The sequence below is a fragment of the Haliotis rubra genome, unplaced genomic scaffold (assembly GCF_003918875.1).
Source record: "Haliotis rubra isolate DU_JTF1 unplaced genomic scaffold, ASM391887v1 Scf283, whole genome shotgun sequence".
Lineage (NCBI taxonomy): Eukaryota > Metazoa > Mollusca > Gastropoda > Lepetellida > Haliotidae > Haliotis > Haliotis rubra.
This window is the reverse complement of record NW_025766925.1, coordinates 526,745-544,959: the sequence shown is the minus strand read 5'-3', so window position 1 is coordinate 544,959 and position 18,215 is coordinate 526,745. Positions and strand designations below refer to the sequence as shown.

Genomic DNA, 18,215 nt, shown 5'->3' with positions numbered 1-18,215 from the left:
CTAGCGGTAGGAAAGGGTTTTTCCAAGATGTCAGTATTCCTTGAATACATTCATTTCAAAATGTTATCTGATCCTACTAACTGCATGTATTTGACAGAAATATTTTTTACGGCAATTTTTTTTTAAACTTTTACCAGCGTGATAGAAACAATGGCAACACGTGTCTCAACAGAAGCCAACAAGTGGTGGAAGCCGACGTGAGTGTCTCGGTTGTAGTGCTGCCAGGGGGTCACATGAGCTGACATTAGCTGAACATCACTGTAGAGGGGCGTTCGGTGAAGCAGCTAGCATACTTCTGTCAAGATCTCGGTTCAGGAACCCACGGTCTTATTGACACAGGAGTGAACCGGGAGACTCTTTTGAATTACACTGCCTATACCGCTAACAATATGTCAGATGGGTTTTGATTCGTACATATCTATTTTCCATGATCGTTTTACAGCATACCCTGCTTATGTAAAAAAAGAAAAGCATTTCTCGAGAATAGAACCATGCTTGCAATAATATGCAGAAAACACAAGAACGAGAATGCTGAAACTGAAGAATACCAACTGAAGCTTGCGGCAAGTCAGGATTGAGTTATAGTTTATGTCTTTTGGTCAGCAACCAGGCTGGATATCTTAATGAAGGAAGGAATCAATTTGATAATTTCGGGCTACATTGTTTTAGATTTCTATGTTTGTCCACCAAACATTCTTTTTTGACCTATATTTTTGCGTTGTTTCTGATAGTGTCAGTCGTTCCGTTGTTTTGTGGATAGAGCGTCGGAGAGCTGAAGATGGGTGGTTCCGTGCCCGGTTGCGTCAGACAAAATGACGTTAAGATGATACATGTTGCCCAGCCTGGTCGTACAAGTGATAAATTAGTCGGCTTAGAATCGTATACTGCACCTGAGGTATCTGTCTTAAACTGTGGCATGGTGACCCCTACAAACATACACATACACCTGCGCACGTGGCAACGAGACTTGTAATCTTGAACCAGATGTTTAACCTCGGCTCAGCTTTGACGTTGTTGTAAGCGTAAGGGATAACGGGGCGGTTCGGTAGTCTAGCGGTTAAAGCGTCCATACGTCACGCCGAGGACCCAGGTTCGATTCCCCACATAGGCCCAATGTGTGAAGCCCATTTCTGGTGTCCCACGCTGTGATATTACTGGAATATTGCTAAAAGCAGCCTACAATTCAGCTCACTAACTCACTTACTCGACGGGGTAACAGTTAATTTGAAGAAGTACAAAGTAAAATTGTGAATGCAGAATGTGACGCCAAAATGGTCCCCTTTGTCATGGTACATAAAAGCCAGCAAGCGATCCCGTGAAGAGAGTGTTGCATTCTGCTGACTTTGGCTACGGTAATTCCGATAATCAAAGACTTTCCGATCATGTCTCTTGATTCTGTATCCGCATCTGACGTGACATCAATAACGGAACGTTAACATGGAACCATTCAAACATGTCCTTGTTTTGGCAGCGTGGTCACCAAGACAAAGGGTGGATAATACGACATCGATCTCAGATCAATGCCTGACCAATCAATGTATGAACTGCTGTTGTTATGACAACTAAGTCGATCTGAGCTCACTAAGTACAACGAACCCAAAAATGAAACTTAATACAAATAATAAAAGGAGAAGAAATTGGATTTTGGTCAATAAACGCCTCCTGGCTGATTTGAGGGGGTGTTAGGCTCTGTATTGGGTATAATTGGAGTCTCGGTGCTAGAGCGTTGTACAAGGAAAACATGTATCAATTTGTTCTGGCTATAGGCGCTGTGAAGACTTATTTGCTTTTTGATCTCAAAGGTACCGGTTCTTAATGGTCCAGTCTAACGGAAATAACACATTGAAAAACGCGGTAATGGTACGGTGGCTTGGATAATCAGCGAACATTCTTGGACCAGATTAAAGAAATGTATTGATTAAGTGTATAAAAGAATTACTGCATAAGGTATGTTACACATACAAGGTATTATGTTCATGGACGGGTAGGGGCGGTGGGGTAGCCTAGTGGTTAAAGCGCTCGCTCGTCACGCCGAAGACCCGGGTTCGAATCCCCATATGGGTACAATGTGAAGCCCATTTCTGGTGTCCCCCGCCGTGATGTAGCTGGAATATTGCTAAAAGCGGCGTAAAACCAAACTCAGTCAGTCAGTGAGTCATGGACGGGTAACCTGGGTTACTGTTTGTCTGAAGCAACCTGTCCCGGTCGTAAGAGGCAATGAAATACAGTTAAATACTGTTGTGTGGATCATTGATTTTGAATATAAGATCGGGTACCTCGATGTATTTATGAACGTCCCTTCTACTTCGACATAACGCGTTTGACTGTACATCCAGTTGTCAGGCTCAGTAGTAATATGTTGGATTGTGTTTCATCGTATTATGATAATATATCACGGGTTTGCCTGGTCCAAATAATGTACTGTCCTAGCTGGAATAGGTCTGCTGTTAAAACACATATAATGACAAGCTAAACTGCTAAATGGTTTCGTGACAGCAGCCTATGTGTGGTGAATCAAACTGATCATACTTAACCTATTCGACAATACACACAAATGAATACCCGGATGCAGATGTTGATGCCCGTATATAGTATAAATGATAGGAAATGTAGCATCTTGTAAATATGAGTGTATATAACATTGCATCTACGTAAAGGAACTGAATGTGCATGGTCTGAATGTGCATCATAATCATCATCATCATCACTCAACTTCCTGTTATTAGAGTCTCTATACCCAGGCAAAAGGTAACGTGGCTGAAAGCAGCGTTTAATGGAATTTGGCGGATATCCGAATAGCTCTAATGTTGAATGGGGGGCTCACCTCCAGTTCTGACAGAACGGAAATCTCATTGTAACGATCTCATTTTCATGGCTGGATCGTTCATCATCACATGAAGATTGCCCATGGCATTATGTTTCAGACAGAACTCACTAGCATTTACATATTCAAGGTTTAACTATTATGGGAGACACTGTCTGCAACGTTGAATAGTTTTGTGGAACTTTACATGCCAAATTTGTAGGGTACTTGAGTCATGGGATGAAATTTGTCTCGCGGATTGCCATTCAAAAAGGGAAGATACTGCACGATATGTGTTGTTCTGATATTATTTTATGAAACTGCGAGCAAATTACAATAGGTGTATGCCTAAGTCCAGTGATTGATATACTTAGCTGTAGCTATCCACACTGTACATGTAGTGTGGCCCAATTCTATGTCATGCGTTTTTATTGTTCTTTTTATGTCGACTTCGTGCTTTCGGAAGTGATATTGTCAGGGTTTTGAAGACATACAACTCGGCTTGTGGCTTTTACCACAAAATCAATATTCCAGACGCTTTTTTATAACATTCATCGTGATGGTACAATTCAGTTAAGAGTTATGACACATTCTGGCTGGCATTGTCTTCAGTTTGAAGTTTCATTGAAACAGGATAATTTGTTTCAAAGATTTGGAAGGATATTTGCTCTCGTTCTGTGTATATGGGCAGGATTAATATGCAAACCATTGATATTGTGAAATAATATATATAGGTGTAAACAATGTATCACGATGTCTGGAAGAAGCATTGTCTCAAAGAAGACATCTCGTTTCACTTCTCAGTGTGTGATATATACACACACACATGCGCGCGCGCACACACACACACACACACACACACACACACACACACACACACACACTTAATGTACATGTGAGTGAGTGAGTGAGTGAGTTTAGTTTTACGCCACACTCAGCAATATTCCAGCTATATGGCGGCGGTCTGTAAATAATCGAGTCTGGACCAGACAATCAAGTGACCTATTCTACCCCGGATCTTCACGGGTCGAATGTATGTGTGTGTGTGTGTGTGCGTGTGTATTGTGTTCCCGCCACATATTGACAACATTTTAAGCATTGTAGGAGTAATGTGGCTACAGTTTAATGTCTTACTCTAGTGTTCTTTGTACGTTTTACAAGCTGTTGCAGGAATATGTTATGGTTAAATATATGTAATGAAATATAACAATACTTCTTTCAATTATGCAATGTAAAACCTTCTGTATACTTACTTTGACTCACCAGTTTATGTCGTTTGCAAAATTGAAGAAAGGAAGATCATTAGTTAACATTTCTTCAAGAGCTCTTAATGCCATAAACATGTCCAAACATTGACAATCACGTAGCAGAGGTAGAAGAAGGTTTCATATGTAACCGTTGAAACAAGCACTTCAGTCAAGACAACCTGTTTAACGGCTCGGCATTTTATTTTTATTTGGCCATGTCTGCATCTTACTTAAGATACAGAGAATGAGATTAAATTCAGTTGTGTGAAATCCGCCTGTATTGATCAACCCTTTTTTAAATGCAATTGAATTTGACGTCATCTCCATTCAATAAAACGCTTCAGAAATCCGGAATACAAGTCAATGCCCAAATTCTTTCGAACTGGAGAGATAAAGTAGTTCTTGGTGATAGATAGGGTGATATTCAAGGGCATTTAAAGTTACCAGACCAGGACGATATTGCTGATTGTATTGATCTTCAGTAAACTAGGCGTAAATAAGTCATCATTCTGGTCTCCAGAAACAGGGTCTAAATTGGTGATTAATTTTGTCTTCGGTGAATCAAGTCAAAATTACTAATTGAATCTATGCAAGGCCATCCAAGTTTAAATGGGTAATTATGTTTATCTGTGGAGTAAGAGGTGTAAGTTGGTAATTATGTTTATCTGTGGAGTAAGAGGTGTAAGTTGGTAATTATGTTTATCTGTGGAGTAAGAGGTGTAAGTTGGTAATTATGTTTATCTGTGGGGTAAGAGGTGTAAGTTGGTAATTATGTTTATCTGTGGAGTAAGAGGTGTAAGTTGGTAATTATGTTTATCTGTGGAGTAAGAGGTGTAAGTTGGTAATTATGTTTATCTGTGGAGTAAGAGGTGTAAGTTGGTAATTATGTTTATCTGTGGAGTAAGAGGTGTAAGTTGGTTATTATGTTTATCTGTAGAGTAAGAGGTGTAAGTTGGTAATTATGTTTATCTGTGGAGTAAGAGGTGTAAGTTGGTACTTAGGTTTATCTGTGGAGTAAGAGGTGTAAGTTGGTAATTATGTTTATCTGTGGAGTAAGAGGTGTAAGTTGGTAATTATGTTTATCTGTGGAGTAAGAGGTGTAAGTTGGTAATTATGTTTTATCTGTGGGGTAAGAGGTGTAAGTTGGTAATTATGTTTATCTGTGGAGTAAGAGGTGTAAGTTGGTAATTATGTTTATCTGCGGAGTAAGAGGTGTAAGTTGGTAATTATGTTTATCTGCGGAGTAAGAGGTGTAAGTTGGTAATTATGTTTATCTGCGGAGTAAGAGGTGTAAGTTGGTAATTATGTTTATCTGCGGAGTAAGAGGTGTAAGTTGGTAATTATGTTTATCTGTGGAGTAAGAGGTGTAAGTTGGTTATTATGTTTATCTGTGGAGTAAGAGGTGTAAGTTGGTAATTATGTTTATCTGTGGAGTAAGAGGTGTAAGTTGGTAATTATGTTTATCTGTGGAGTAAGAGGTGTAAGTTGGTAATTATGTTTATCTGTGGAGTAAGAGGTGTAAGTTGGTAATTATGTTTATCTGTGGAGTAAGAGGTGTAAGTTGGTAATTATGTTTATCTGTGGAGTAAGAGGTGTAAGTTGGTAATTATGTTTATCTGTGGAGTAAGAGGTGTAAGTTGGTAATTATGTTTATCTGTGGAGTAAGAGGTGTAAGTTGGTAATTATGTTTATCTGTGGAGTAAGAGGTGTAAGTTGGTAATTATGTTTATCTGTGGAGTAAGAGGTGTAAGTTGGTAGTGAGTGTAAGTTGGTTGGTAATTATGTTTATCTGTGGAGTAAGAGGTGTAAGTTGGTAATTATGTTTATCTGTGGAGTAAGAGGTGTAAGTTGGTAATTATGTTTATCTGTGGAGTAAGAGGTGTAAGTTGGTAATTATTACTATCATCTTCAGTCTTAGAGGTCTAAGTTGGTAATTATGTTTATCTTCAGTATTTGAGGTCTATATGGTAATTAAAGTTGATGTTTAGGCATTAGAGATTTAGGTTTGGTTAACATTACTATCTTTTGTATAAGAGGTGTAAATTGGTAACTAAGTCATTCATCGAAAGAGGCCTAAATCGTTTAGAATTATTGTCTTCAGTAAACGACGCTAAAATTGATAATTGATAACTTGTAGTTATGTTGGATCTCATTTGGATTTGTAATAACGCTAAATTATAAGTATAAGTGCTGAAAATAGGTTATTAACCTGGTCTTCAGTATAACAGGGCTACATTTACCAGTATAATTATATTCTGAAATTATGTCTATAATAATATGGACTACGCTTGTCCACGTTGACCATTGTGTTTAAAAGATATTTCTTGGATCTTTGAAATGAAACATGTTTAGATGATGAAGCCCCGATATAACTATTGCCTTTACATGACTCAGCTCTTACCAAATTGGAACCCTCTCCGACAAACAACATTCTTCCATTTCATGGACGAAATAGTTAGGTAATATCTTGTCTCTTTAAGTCAAACAAACATCCCCTACTATGCTTCCTCGTCAGCTCTAGTCTCAGGGAAACCCACGCAGTGTATTATCTGTTACTTAAGATCTCTCTGTGAAATGGAGGAATGTCAATGCTAATAATGCCATGTCATCTGTAAGTATAACTAAATATAAACATACTTTCAAGTAGTTTCATTCTGTCTCCATTTATAGAGCGTAAGGGAAATGAAATTGATCACATCGCCCTGTGTAGAAGAATGTTAGATTAGCTGCCGACCTGGTACAGACATGTTCTTATCTTGGTATTCCTTTGGGATGGCTCCCGAGAAGAAAGACGCTGTCTGATTCATTTAATTCTAACCTCACTCTGGACGCCAGGTGAGGACTGACGCAAATATATTGATGTGAAATCAGTTGTAACGAATATAGCATAAATAATCCATCGCTATGTACAGAGGGTATCGGTCGATCAAAATGCATTAAATAGCACTTTAATCGTTTGCTTTTGCACATTGCACACGTTAGAATCCTCTGACAGATGGGCATTAATCAAAAGCTATTCCGACGATGCTGCCTTCCTAATGACTAGTGATTACCTTCATTATTCAGTCAAATATTGATTTCATGCACATGCGCAGTGACCGAACTACCGTAAGTCACGCAACGATCGTGCACAGCAAGAAGCCGTATTTTGACATGTGCTTTGAGATATCGACGGTATGGTATTTAGTGCGATAACTGTCGTTTTGGGATTGACAGGAACATCCGCCTGACAGTATCAAATATTTATCCTTCCCATAACACAATCTTTGAGTTCTCTTTGAACTGACAGCAGTCAAGGATGCAGCTTATTAATTGCACGTCAATTAAAACGAATTACCGCTACCGTAAATCATATACTGTAATCTCTAATGTCATGAAGGGATAATTATGAAAGAAGTGCTTCGTGAGACTAGCATATACAAACTCCCAAACTGTGTTTTGAGGTAGTTTTGCATTGTCAAATCTCTTATCTTCGAACATAGTGTTCCAATATCATCCGAATGTGTCGTATAAATAATGTGTGTATAACTAGTTGTTAGCCGATAATTATTTGTTTATAGTACCCGCTTTAAACACTCGCTGTTGAAGATACCAGAAGTTCGTGAAGGAATATAGGGCACTGGTAGCCAACAGCCTGGTTTCCGGGGTCTGCTGCGCTAACGCTCCTACACTGAAGCAAAATTCTTCAAAGGCATTTAGAAGTTGGTGTAGTATTACGACACTGAAGCGTTAGCGCAGCAGACCCCGGGAACCAGGCTAAGTCTTCTTGGCATTGCAAATTCGCTGGACAGAGTTGCGTCCCTTTGGCACACACGGCACCTATGGTTGTTGGTTCGAATCCCGGTTCTCCCTGATTATATTTCATAGTTTGTCAGCACCATACCTGTTGCTGGATTCACCAAAGTGGTAACCATCTGACTTGGAGCTTTCATTCCATGTTAAACTGACCCGTTCTACGTTCTGATTTGAGTTGGATATTATTCAGAGCGGCGTTACACCGTTGATTTAACTCACTTTTAACGCACTACCCACACAGCTGAGGTTATTGAAAGAATACTACGGATTTATACAATATTTTATATATGAAAGTTGAAACATGTGGTGTCTTTCGGAAACACCCCTGTCACCCCACAAACATTCCAACAACCATTGTGTACACCCCTGTCACCTTGATTCTGTGTTTTGTAGAAGCAAGGTAAAAGACGATACATTGACGTTTGTAATGAAATGTTTCCTTCTAATTCAGCGTATCCCAGGTACGGATAAACGAGTGTACGGTTTAACAGATGTCCGGGTTCAGGAATCAAGGATATAGTGTAATGTGGAATATGGCGCAATGAATGTTCTATTGTCCTGTGTTCCAAACGATTACCACGCGATTGCGAGCTTCTGGGCCAACGGGAACACGCGTGCTTCAGGGACAAATCAAGAATTATTGGCCTGTGAGCTGGTTGACCACGTAACACCTCATATAGCGCCCTTGCGTCAGTCACGTGTTGAACGTGGTTCACATGAACGGTCTACACCCCGCAACACAGCATCACTTATTGTATAAACAAGAATCAGCCAGTTCAAACCACAGACCGTCTCTTCTTTCGCCAAATTTGGCGCTTGTCCAAACAAATCTGTAAATTTGTTCAATATTCTTGTGGCTAACGGCACGCTGCTGGGCATTGGCTCTCTGATATCCTGATCCTTGCAGAGTCAAAGCCTTGCACTGCTCCCCTTGTGTCGGTAACGGAGGGAATACAGACTGTGTATCTGGAGAAGAACACATATGGCCATACGGTAGCACCGTTTATTCTGATTTGAAACCTAATAAGTATGTCACTTAGGTCACAGCTGGTAGTTACATGAATATTGCATATGACATGTGATATAACAATATTGGGATTAATTAATGTGGCCTGTCAGTAGGTTATAATAGACAAATCAATGGAAATCTTGATATATAAGTACAACGCTATTTTCTATGAACACAGGAATACAGTACCCGGTCAAAATAAGTATACTCTTAAAAACGTTACGAGACTGAAAACAGCCATCGAGACATGCAAACTACATACAGAATTATGGTACCCATATCAAACTCATCACTATTGAATAACCTTTTCTTGTTCATAACTTCCCTTTCCACGGCAGGTTATAATGATATTCCATGCAAACATATGCCTCTAGAAATATGACTTGAATCCTTTGGTAAAGAAACTTGGCGGGCGGTCATGTGTTAAAAACAATCCGTCGATGGCAAAACGCCAGTGGATGTTTGTGGCATAAGTTTATCGTGTAGATCAGAAACAATAGATAATCGAATTAGGTGTCTGTCACGGGTTCAATACGGTGTAGTGGCTGTTGAGGTTGATTTGATCTACTATCAAACCCTATAACGCCTTGTACCGGTCTACGGTACCTTTGTCCACCATTGATCCCGGCAACATATTGTTGTGTTCAGGTTCAAAACAGCGGACTGTTAAAAGCAAGATCGTGTAAACCGCCATCAAAGGTAATATCAAACTGACCTTATATCGGGGTCGTCGCGTCCACAGTATTTCAAAGGCCATAATTTGTCACGTATCATTTCTGATGTTAGCAACACAAGTTAATCTATATGATCTGAATAATTTTTTTATTGGAGTTTATAACTGTCACGCTGAAAACTCGGGTTCGCATCGCCACATGGGTGCAATGTTTGAAGCCCCGTTCTGGTGTCCCCTGCCGTGATATTGCTGGAATATTGCTGAAAGCGGCGAAAAACCACACTCTCACTCACTCACTCAATCATAGTTGCTCGTACCTGATGGCAGATACACTGGGAAAACGTGATAAAATAGTCATATTAACTTGAATTGAATTGGTGGTCCATAAGTCATTTGAGTAGTAGTCATTGAAGTAATTAATCTTCGGGTTACACAGTAGCGTATGTTATTAATACTTGGAACTATATAAGTGTATAATCTTCGGGTTACACAGAAATGTATGTCATTAATACTTGGAACTACAGTATATAGATGTACAAACCTACTAGTCATTGTTAAATGTGAAATAAATGTGATAAAAACACTTGGTGACTCTGCCGCCCCTATACCCACTGAAATATTTCAGAAGCAACTGAAGGTTAGATTACTTCTTTAAGTTCCAAAATGAGTTTTGAAGAATATCAAGAATATCCCTCCAGTTCAAACTAGATGGTATCCACCGTGTTCCACATCTTCTTAACATTCTGTTAATGTCAACTGACCGAGGTACATACATTGAGCCTTAGCTCCAACCCCTGCTTTGATCTGGCTTCATTTGCTTGTATTGCCAGGACTGAATTCAACATGTCCTAGATATATCACATCAAGCCTGGTAAGAACGGCACTCACAGACAGCTAGCTGTCAGTTCTCAACAAAACCTTTCCATTCTTGAACAGAAACCTTTCATGGAGAAGTGAATGGAACGACCTCCCTTGTTACTTCAAAGTTGGCCATTAAGACGAGAGACTCTCGATGCATGGCGTACTCAGCCATTGGTACAGGGAAGCTCAGGGATACCATGGGCTTGTTTGAATGTCATAATCCGTCAAATCTCATTCACCTCACGTCTGCCCAACCAGAGGCCCTGTCGCCATATTGGATTTATTGATGTAGAGTAACGGAAGCCCTTCCCGGAAAGGCCTCGAAAACGGTATCAGTCACTAATTAGGGGATCTCTTGGTGCGGCGATATTGCACGCTCTGCCAACAGTAGTTATATCGCAGCAATAACGTGGTCTTAAGTGTTAAGGCCAGGTATGCTTCGGCTGCCTGTCGTAACTACGTACACAGTTTTATTTCCCATTGAAACAGGAAAATATTTTCTTTACTAGTTGGCTATCAACGCATGTGATTCAGTTATTGACGAAATATGTGTGACATATTTCAGCTATTGCTTTTCCAAAACATGTTTCCATTTTTCGAGGACTCCGAGTCTTTGATTGCTTCAATATCCTTAATGGACTACTATTTGCACCACTATTTGCACTGTTAAAGTGGTTCCCTGTACGCACACTCAGTATTCCAGCGATACTTCCGACTAGGTAAATATGCTGAATGTATGTTCGTAGTCTCTTCAAAATTGCGAAATTTCATTCTGGTTTTTAATTATCTAAAATTATCTAAACACAGCTGAATCTGAGAGACCTATTTTTTCACTTGACACCTTAAACCCCCTCTGCTTCAGCGAGGGGATATTGACAAGGGGCGTGTGGTTGTCCATGAGCAACACTGGTAAATACACCATACATGACGCCTCTAAATCTGGAAGTTTTCCTTTCAGCACCAGATCGAAAACTAGTAGAAAAATGAAAACAGTCTTAGAGGTTATTAATTTGTCTTCTGTCAGATTGTGGAGGTTCTTTCAGAAATTATTCTTGAGGTTTTGTCAGGAACGGCCTTGTTAGCTTTTGCAAGCCGTCTGAAGGAGAAACGCCAACAGTGCCACAAATTGATCACTTCTTGAGATGGAGCTCGCAGCTTCTGCAGTGATCAATTCTAAACGGAAGTAAGGTTTTGTATGTACTGCTTCAAGCATCAATAGCAGTAGTTGTAGGGAAATTACGATTGGGCAAACTTTGACGGCGTCCTTTTGATTTGATCACGTGGGTTTCAAAATGTCCTTGACCTTGAGTTTTGGAACGTTATCGATATGCTAGATGGGCTGTAAATGCTTTTATGTACACTTCCATTAGCGTGCATTATCAAAATAGCACGATATGAAATTCGTAGTGGTTATTAATGTAACACATCAGAAAGACACACTGAGGTTTTGGCAGTGTGGATATATTCAATATGCTGTAGCTACCAAGGTTGCTCACAAATAGGAGAGAGAGCACGTCGATGATAAGGAAATACTCATTTGTAAAACAAGTCCCATAAACATTATTTGCTTTTGTAACAGATATTTCCACAAACCCTTGATGTTACTGTTCAGTTATATAAACGCTTTAGATATTACATTGGAAACACCCTCGTACCCATTAATTGCGCCAATCCACATGTTACATATGCAAGAGTAGAGGGTCGTACGTACACTTCAACATGTCAGAACAACTTCAGAGTTACAGTAATATGAAAGAACTGGGTGTTCCTTAACTTCTTTTGATGGGTATATGTTTGTGTTGTAGCCTCTTAGCTCATTGTGGAGAATTACAAAAGGTACTTGACCATGGGGTTTCGATGTTGTAAGTATTGATTGCCGTGACACTTGTGGCACATGGGGATAGCCAACAACTATGAGTAGGTAAAATACACTGGCATACATCATTTTTATGCACTGACAACACGCTCTCCGGATACCTACTGCTAGCAAGTCTGGATATACTTACCAGGATGATGGAGTTTGTTTGTCGGTGTAGTTGAATACACTTATCTCGGTGGTGAGTCTGTAGACAATGACGGCGACAATAGGGATTTATTGGCGTGTCTGAAGACACTGAAGTTGACGATGGACGAGTTTTGTTGTTTGAGTCTGTTTAGAGTGTCTGAGAACACCCATCACGATAGGGGTTGGGGGAGCGGGGATCATTGTCGGCCTGCTTGGATACATGACAGTTACGTGGTTTGGTGATATTGGTTTTGTCTGCGTTTCTGGTGTGTTTGATGGTGGCTGTTTGCTTATTTGCTTGTCTGAGGACACTGATGTTTTTGTTGGGATGTCTGTTGACGCTGACTGAGATGGTGAGTTTTGTAGTTTTGGCGTGTCGGGAGACACTGATCTCGATGGTGGTTGTTTGTTTATGTGCGTGTCTGATGCCACGCTTCTCGATGGTTGGTGAATGTTGCCGTGTCTGAAGACACTGTCCTCGGTGGTAGGTTTATGTTGGCTTGTCTGGAGACACTGTCCTCGAAGGTAGTGTCTGTTGGCTTGTCTGGAGACACTGTCCTCGGTAGTAGTGCATGTTGGCTTGTCTGGAGACACTGTCCTCGGTGGTAGGTGTATGTTGGCTTGTCTGGAGACACTGTCCTCGATGGTAGGTGTATGTTGGCTTGTCTGGAGACACTGTCCTCGGTGGTAGGTGTATGTTGGCTTGTCTGGAGACACTGTCCTCGGTGGTAGGTGTATGTTGGCTTGTCTGGAGACACTGTCCTCGGAGGTATGGGTGTATGTTGGCTTGTCTGGAGACACTGTCCTCGATGATAGGTGAATATTGGCTTGCCACTGTCCTGGAGACACTGTCCACTGTCCTCGGTGGTAGGTGTATGTTGGCTTGTCTGGAGACACTGTCCTCAGGTGGTATGTTGGTGTATGTTGGCTTGTCTGGAGACACTGTCCTCGGTGATAGGTGTATGTTGGCTTGTCTGGAGACACTGTCCTCGGTGGTAGGTGTATGTTGGCTTGTCTGGAGACACTGTCCTCGGTGGTAGGTGTATGTTGGCTTGTCTGGAGACACTGTCCTCGGGTGTATGTTGGCTTGTCTGGAGACACTGTGTGGTAGGTGTATGTTGGCTTGTCTGGAGACACTGTCCTCGGTGGTAGGTGTATGTTGGCTTGTCTGGAGACACTGTCCTCGGTGGTAGGTGTATGTTGGCTTGTTTGGAGACACTGTCCTCGGTGGTAGGTGTATGTTGGCTTGTTTGGAGACACTGTCCTCGGTGGTAGGTGTATGTTGGCTTGTCTGGAGACACTGTCCTCGGTGGTAGGTGTATGTTGGCTTTTGTGGAGACACTGTCCTCGGTGGTAGGTGTATGTTGGCTTGTTTGGAGACACTGTCCTCGATGGTAGGTGTATGTTGGCTTGTCTGGAGACATTGATTGTGTTTGTTGGTATTTGTATGTTGCCGATTCTGAGGACATTAACTTCAATGGTGGTTGTATGTTTGTTGATATTTCTGCAAACACTACCCTCGATGGTGGGCGTGTGTTGGCACTGACGTTGACCACGGGAGTTGCATTTCTGAAAACAGTGACCTCGACCTTGAGTTTTGTGTTTTGTGCGTTTCTGTTGGCACTGACTTCAATGGTGGGCGTTTGGTTCATGGTGTTTTTGTAGACACTGCCTTACCTCGATGGTGGGTTTGTGTCTGTTGGCATGTCTTAAGACACTGACGACAACTGTGTGTGTTTTGTTGGACACTGATGTTACTGGTGAGGTTTTCCTTCATTGCTATACGTGACATGGTGTAACGCGTCTTTCTTGAGAGCTGATACTGTGAACATAGAATCCAGATTGACCTAATGTAAGGGTTTCATGCCGCATTCCTATTGTTTTGAGATAGCTCCAGCGAATCTGGAATGGCTAACTGACATAAACTGCTGATACAACAAACCATGGTCTTTCCTAATTCGACATATCTGTATGTTTCTATTTAAGGAGGGGCGGTGGGGTAGCCTAGTGGTTAAAGCGTTCGGTCGTCACGCTGAAGACCCAGGTTCGATTCCTAACATGGGTACAATGTGTGAAGCTCATTTTTGGTGTCCCCCGCTGTGATATTGCTGGAATATTGCTAAAAGCGGCGTAAAACCAAACTCACTCACTCACTCTATTTAAGGAAACTATGCCCCTGTCTATGCAAACAAAGTAGGTCCTGATGACTCAGTGTTGGCCTTGAGAGGCGATTTGAAAGGTTTCCTTGGGGGTCATAATATCCGGAGTAGATGTATTAATCATCCACTACGTGATGTTATTACTTTGTAACACGTCGTGATTTTCTTTTCATGGAAGTGATCCTTAAAATATAATTGTACTGGTAAATAATGAAAACTGTCAACGAAACTCTCCTTTCTCTTATTATTCGCCACTGCTGAGATGTTTCAACCTAAAAATGTAAATTGTTTTTCCCTTCACGCTTAGCCGTGGTTGATTAAGTCATACCGCATGGTGCGATTTATACAGAAACTGAACAAAATTCAATATCCGTACCGTCGACAGCGGCGTTAAGTTTTTGATGTAGCTGTGCGGCATGGCGACAGTGATGTATCAGGAGCTGTTGACGACGCGGTTGAAAACCAAGACTAAGACCTTGCGTCAAGTGACAAGCCGCCATCATTCTCAATCTCCTGATGCGCACCCTCTGGAACCGAAATGCATCATGGGATTATTTCCTGTCAAAAACTGCCGTCTCTAATCTTGCTAAGAATAGGCCACTTGCAAGCTCTTGAAGACATGCATTCGCCGGGTTCTGCTTCTGAGAGATGATAGCGCTCTTGCAGTCAAATCAATTCAGGAAATCCGCAGGATCACCCGTATCCTGTAATCCAATTACGCTACAAAATCCTCACATCTAGCACCCCATAATTTGTCATATGTACTTACATCAAGACGGACCAATCACCTCCCTGTCACGTGGTCGTGGTGGAACCTCATCACGCCCTTGTAAGCGGAGTAATACTGCTCTATTGACTGCCATGATGAATGGAACGTGTCTGCAATGTGTATTGATCAGGCACAATTATTCATTGCATGGGAGAGATTTGGTGGGACGTGATCAAATGAACAATAAAGACCCGACTGTGACTCCATGTCTGCCCTGCTACACGCGTCGGGGAATGAAGCCTGTCACATTCAGGTTGTGCATGCTTACTAAATGTATTTCGTGTCTTTGTACCAAGGTTCGATAAACAGCGCTCCATTGTGTTTGGTCAAACGGAAACATTGTGTCAGACTCGCGAGATCTGTGAATTGATTGTGTGATTTGATTGACACACATTCCTGTATGGCCAGCAAAGATAATCGAAAAATTGAAGTGCTGCTTTGTTGAGGGGAGGGTTCAAGTTGCCACATATTAATTTTCAGTGATGAAAGAGGAAGCGTGATGGCAATGAAAACTTTATTATCAATGAATTCTCTGTAACCTTTTTCTCTGAATTAACTCTGAATAGAAGAGGAGCATACGTAGAAAGTGATATTGAATCTTGAATTGACAATAGACGAGACTAAGTCAAAGGCATTATCTGGTAGACTCTATCATATTTTTTTCCAGTGGTAAAAAATCCTATTCACAGAATACGTCAACTGTGAAAAATGTTTACGAACTCACCACAAATACCACCTCGAACATAGACGTCACGAATCTGACGTTACAGGTTTTCAAGAAGGAACTGTCATGTTACCTTGACCTTCAGGCTCAGAGGATGAAAGTGATAGTTCAAGGTCAACCGTTTCATGACCAACTTGTGTCAGGTTTATACAACGAATCATACTTGTCCCTTTCCAGCTCTGTTGCAAACATTCTATTTTGGCTGTTGTTCAGAGGTACGAGCTCGAGTATACATAGTAATAAAGAAATAACGTTTTATATAACCACACGTAACCACACATCATTTGCACTATGAATCGTTGAAACACGTTGACGCAAAAAGCCCCTTTGGCGTAAACTCCAGCATAGCGGTGAGAATTATAGTAAATGTATCTGTGTGTTTGCGGAAAGGGAAATCATATCTTGCCCTGCATCCGCAACCCTGAAGCCTTATATGCATGCAAGTTTAGAGTTGGCTTCTGTCCAAGACTATATGATTTGGCTTTAAAGCTTAGGGGCGGTGGGGTAGCCTAGTGCTTAAAGCGTTCGCTCGCCTCGCCGAAGACCCTTGTTCGATTCCCTACATGGGTACACTGTGTGAAGCCCAGTTCTTATGCCTTGGCGAGATGTTGCTGGAATATTGCTAAGAGCGGCATTAAAACATGATCACTCACTCACTTCCTACGTTCAAAGTGTTGTTTTTTTAAAAAATAATTTCAAAAAGTAAGTAAACACATATGTACGAAATGCAACAATAAATGATATGAAGGTTTTGATAAACATCCTTCTTTCCTCCTCAGGTCACGTGAGGGTGCTGTATGCCGGTCTCCTTGGCAACATTTTGAGGTTTATGTACATATCATGGCTGAAAAACCCATGGTGGGTTCTCCCGTTCGAGTTCGTCCAAGGTAGGTCTTGGGTCTTTGGTGTTGTACAGATGGTATGACTGCGATGTTTACACACAGAAAACCACAATACAGTAAGAGTGAATTGTATGTACATAACCTCTGGCCAAAGGCAATTTGGTAAAGTTCACTTGGACAAAGTACTGTGACTATGTGTCCCAGTCCACCCAGCTGTGAATGGGTACCTCGTCAGGATGAGAAAGCCACAATAATTCGGTGCGCCTAGTGGCTGCAAGAGTTGTATACTCCCCAGGGAGCTGAGATTGATAACACGATGTGCCGTTGAGATTGACATCCAATGATCGAAGGAAAAAAATACCAGCGCCTTGAGCAAGCACTAATTCCCTGGATATGTGCGCTATATAAATATCGTATAATAGTGATAATAATAATACTATTGTATGTGGAGTAGCACTCCTAAAAAGGCATAGACTAACTTTGAAAATGTTTAATATTCAATAAAACGTTCATGTTTCATTACTTTGATTGATACAAGGATGAAAGTTAGCATGGTGATAATAACACGTTCTGTAGAAGACGCATAATGCTACGATGGAGTAGGAGGCCTTCCGATCAGTACCTGGTGTGACCATCGTGTGCTCTTATCACTGCCATACACCTCTTTGCCACAGATTGAATACGGATTCTGCCCAGCGAAATTCTTCTCCTTTCTTCCTGAATCTCCAGTTGTGCAAGTATCTGTGGCGTATGTTGTCAAAGACGTATACGGCTATCATGGTCAACCCACAGATCAGGTTCAGATCTGAAAGGCCATGACAAGACATTGACGTACACGTCTGTCGTGGTCAACCCACAGATACAGTTAAGATCTGGAAGGCCATGACAAGACATTGACGTACACGTCTATCATGGTCAACCCACATATAAGGTTCAGATCTGAAAGGCCATGACAAGACATTGACGTACACGTCTGTCGTGGTCAACCCACAGATACAGTTAAGATCTGGAAGGCCATGACAAGACATTGACGTACACGTCTATCATGGTCAACCCACATATAAGGTTCAGATCTGAAAGGCCATGACAAGACATTGACGTACACGTCTGTCGTGGTCAACCCACAGATACAGTTAAGATCTGGAAGGCCATGACAAGACATTGACGTACACGGTTATCATGGTCAACCCACATATAAGGTTCAGATCTGAAAGGCCATGACAAGACATTGACGTTAGAATTATGAAGGAAGTCAAAAGTGTCGCGTTGTTATCTTGAAATACTTCTCTCTTTCGGTTGATAATCGGAAGAAAGGGGCGTTGAAGAAT

The 18,215-nt window shown here is 41.2% G+C and overlaps 1 protein-coding gene across 1 annotated transcript in view; it reads left to right on the top strand.

Annotated features, from left to right (window-relative positions):
• LOC124281371 (major facilitator superfamily domain-containing protein 6-like) overlaps positions 1–18,215 on the top strand; it is a 39,916-nt gene that overhangs the window by 13,261 nt on the left and 8,440 nt on the right. Inside the window, 1 exon segment of the mRNA XM_046717410.1 lies at positions 16,825–16,932. Within this exon segment, the coding sequence (XP_046573366.1) occupies positions 16,825–16,932 (108 nt within the window).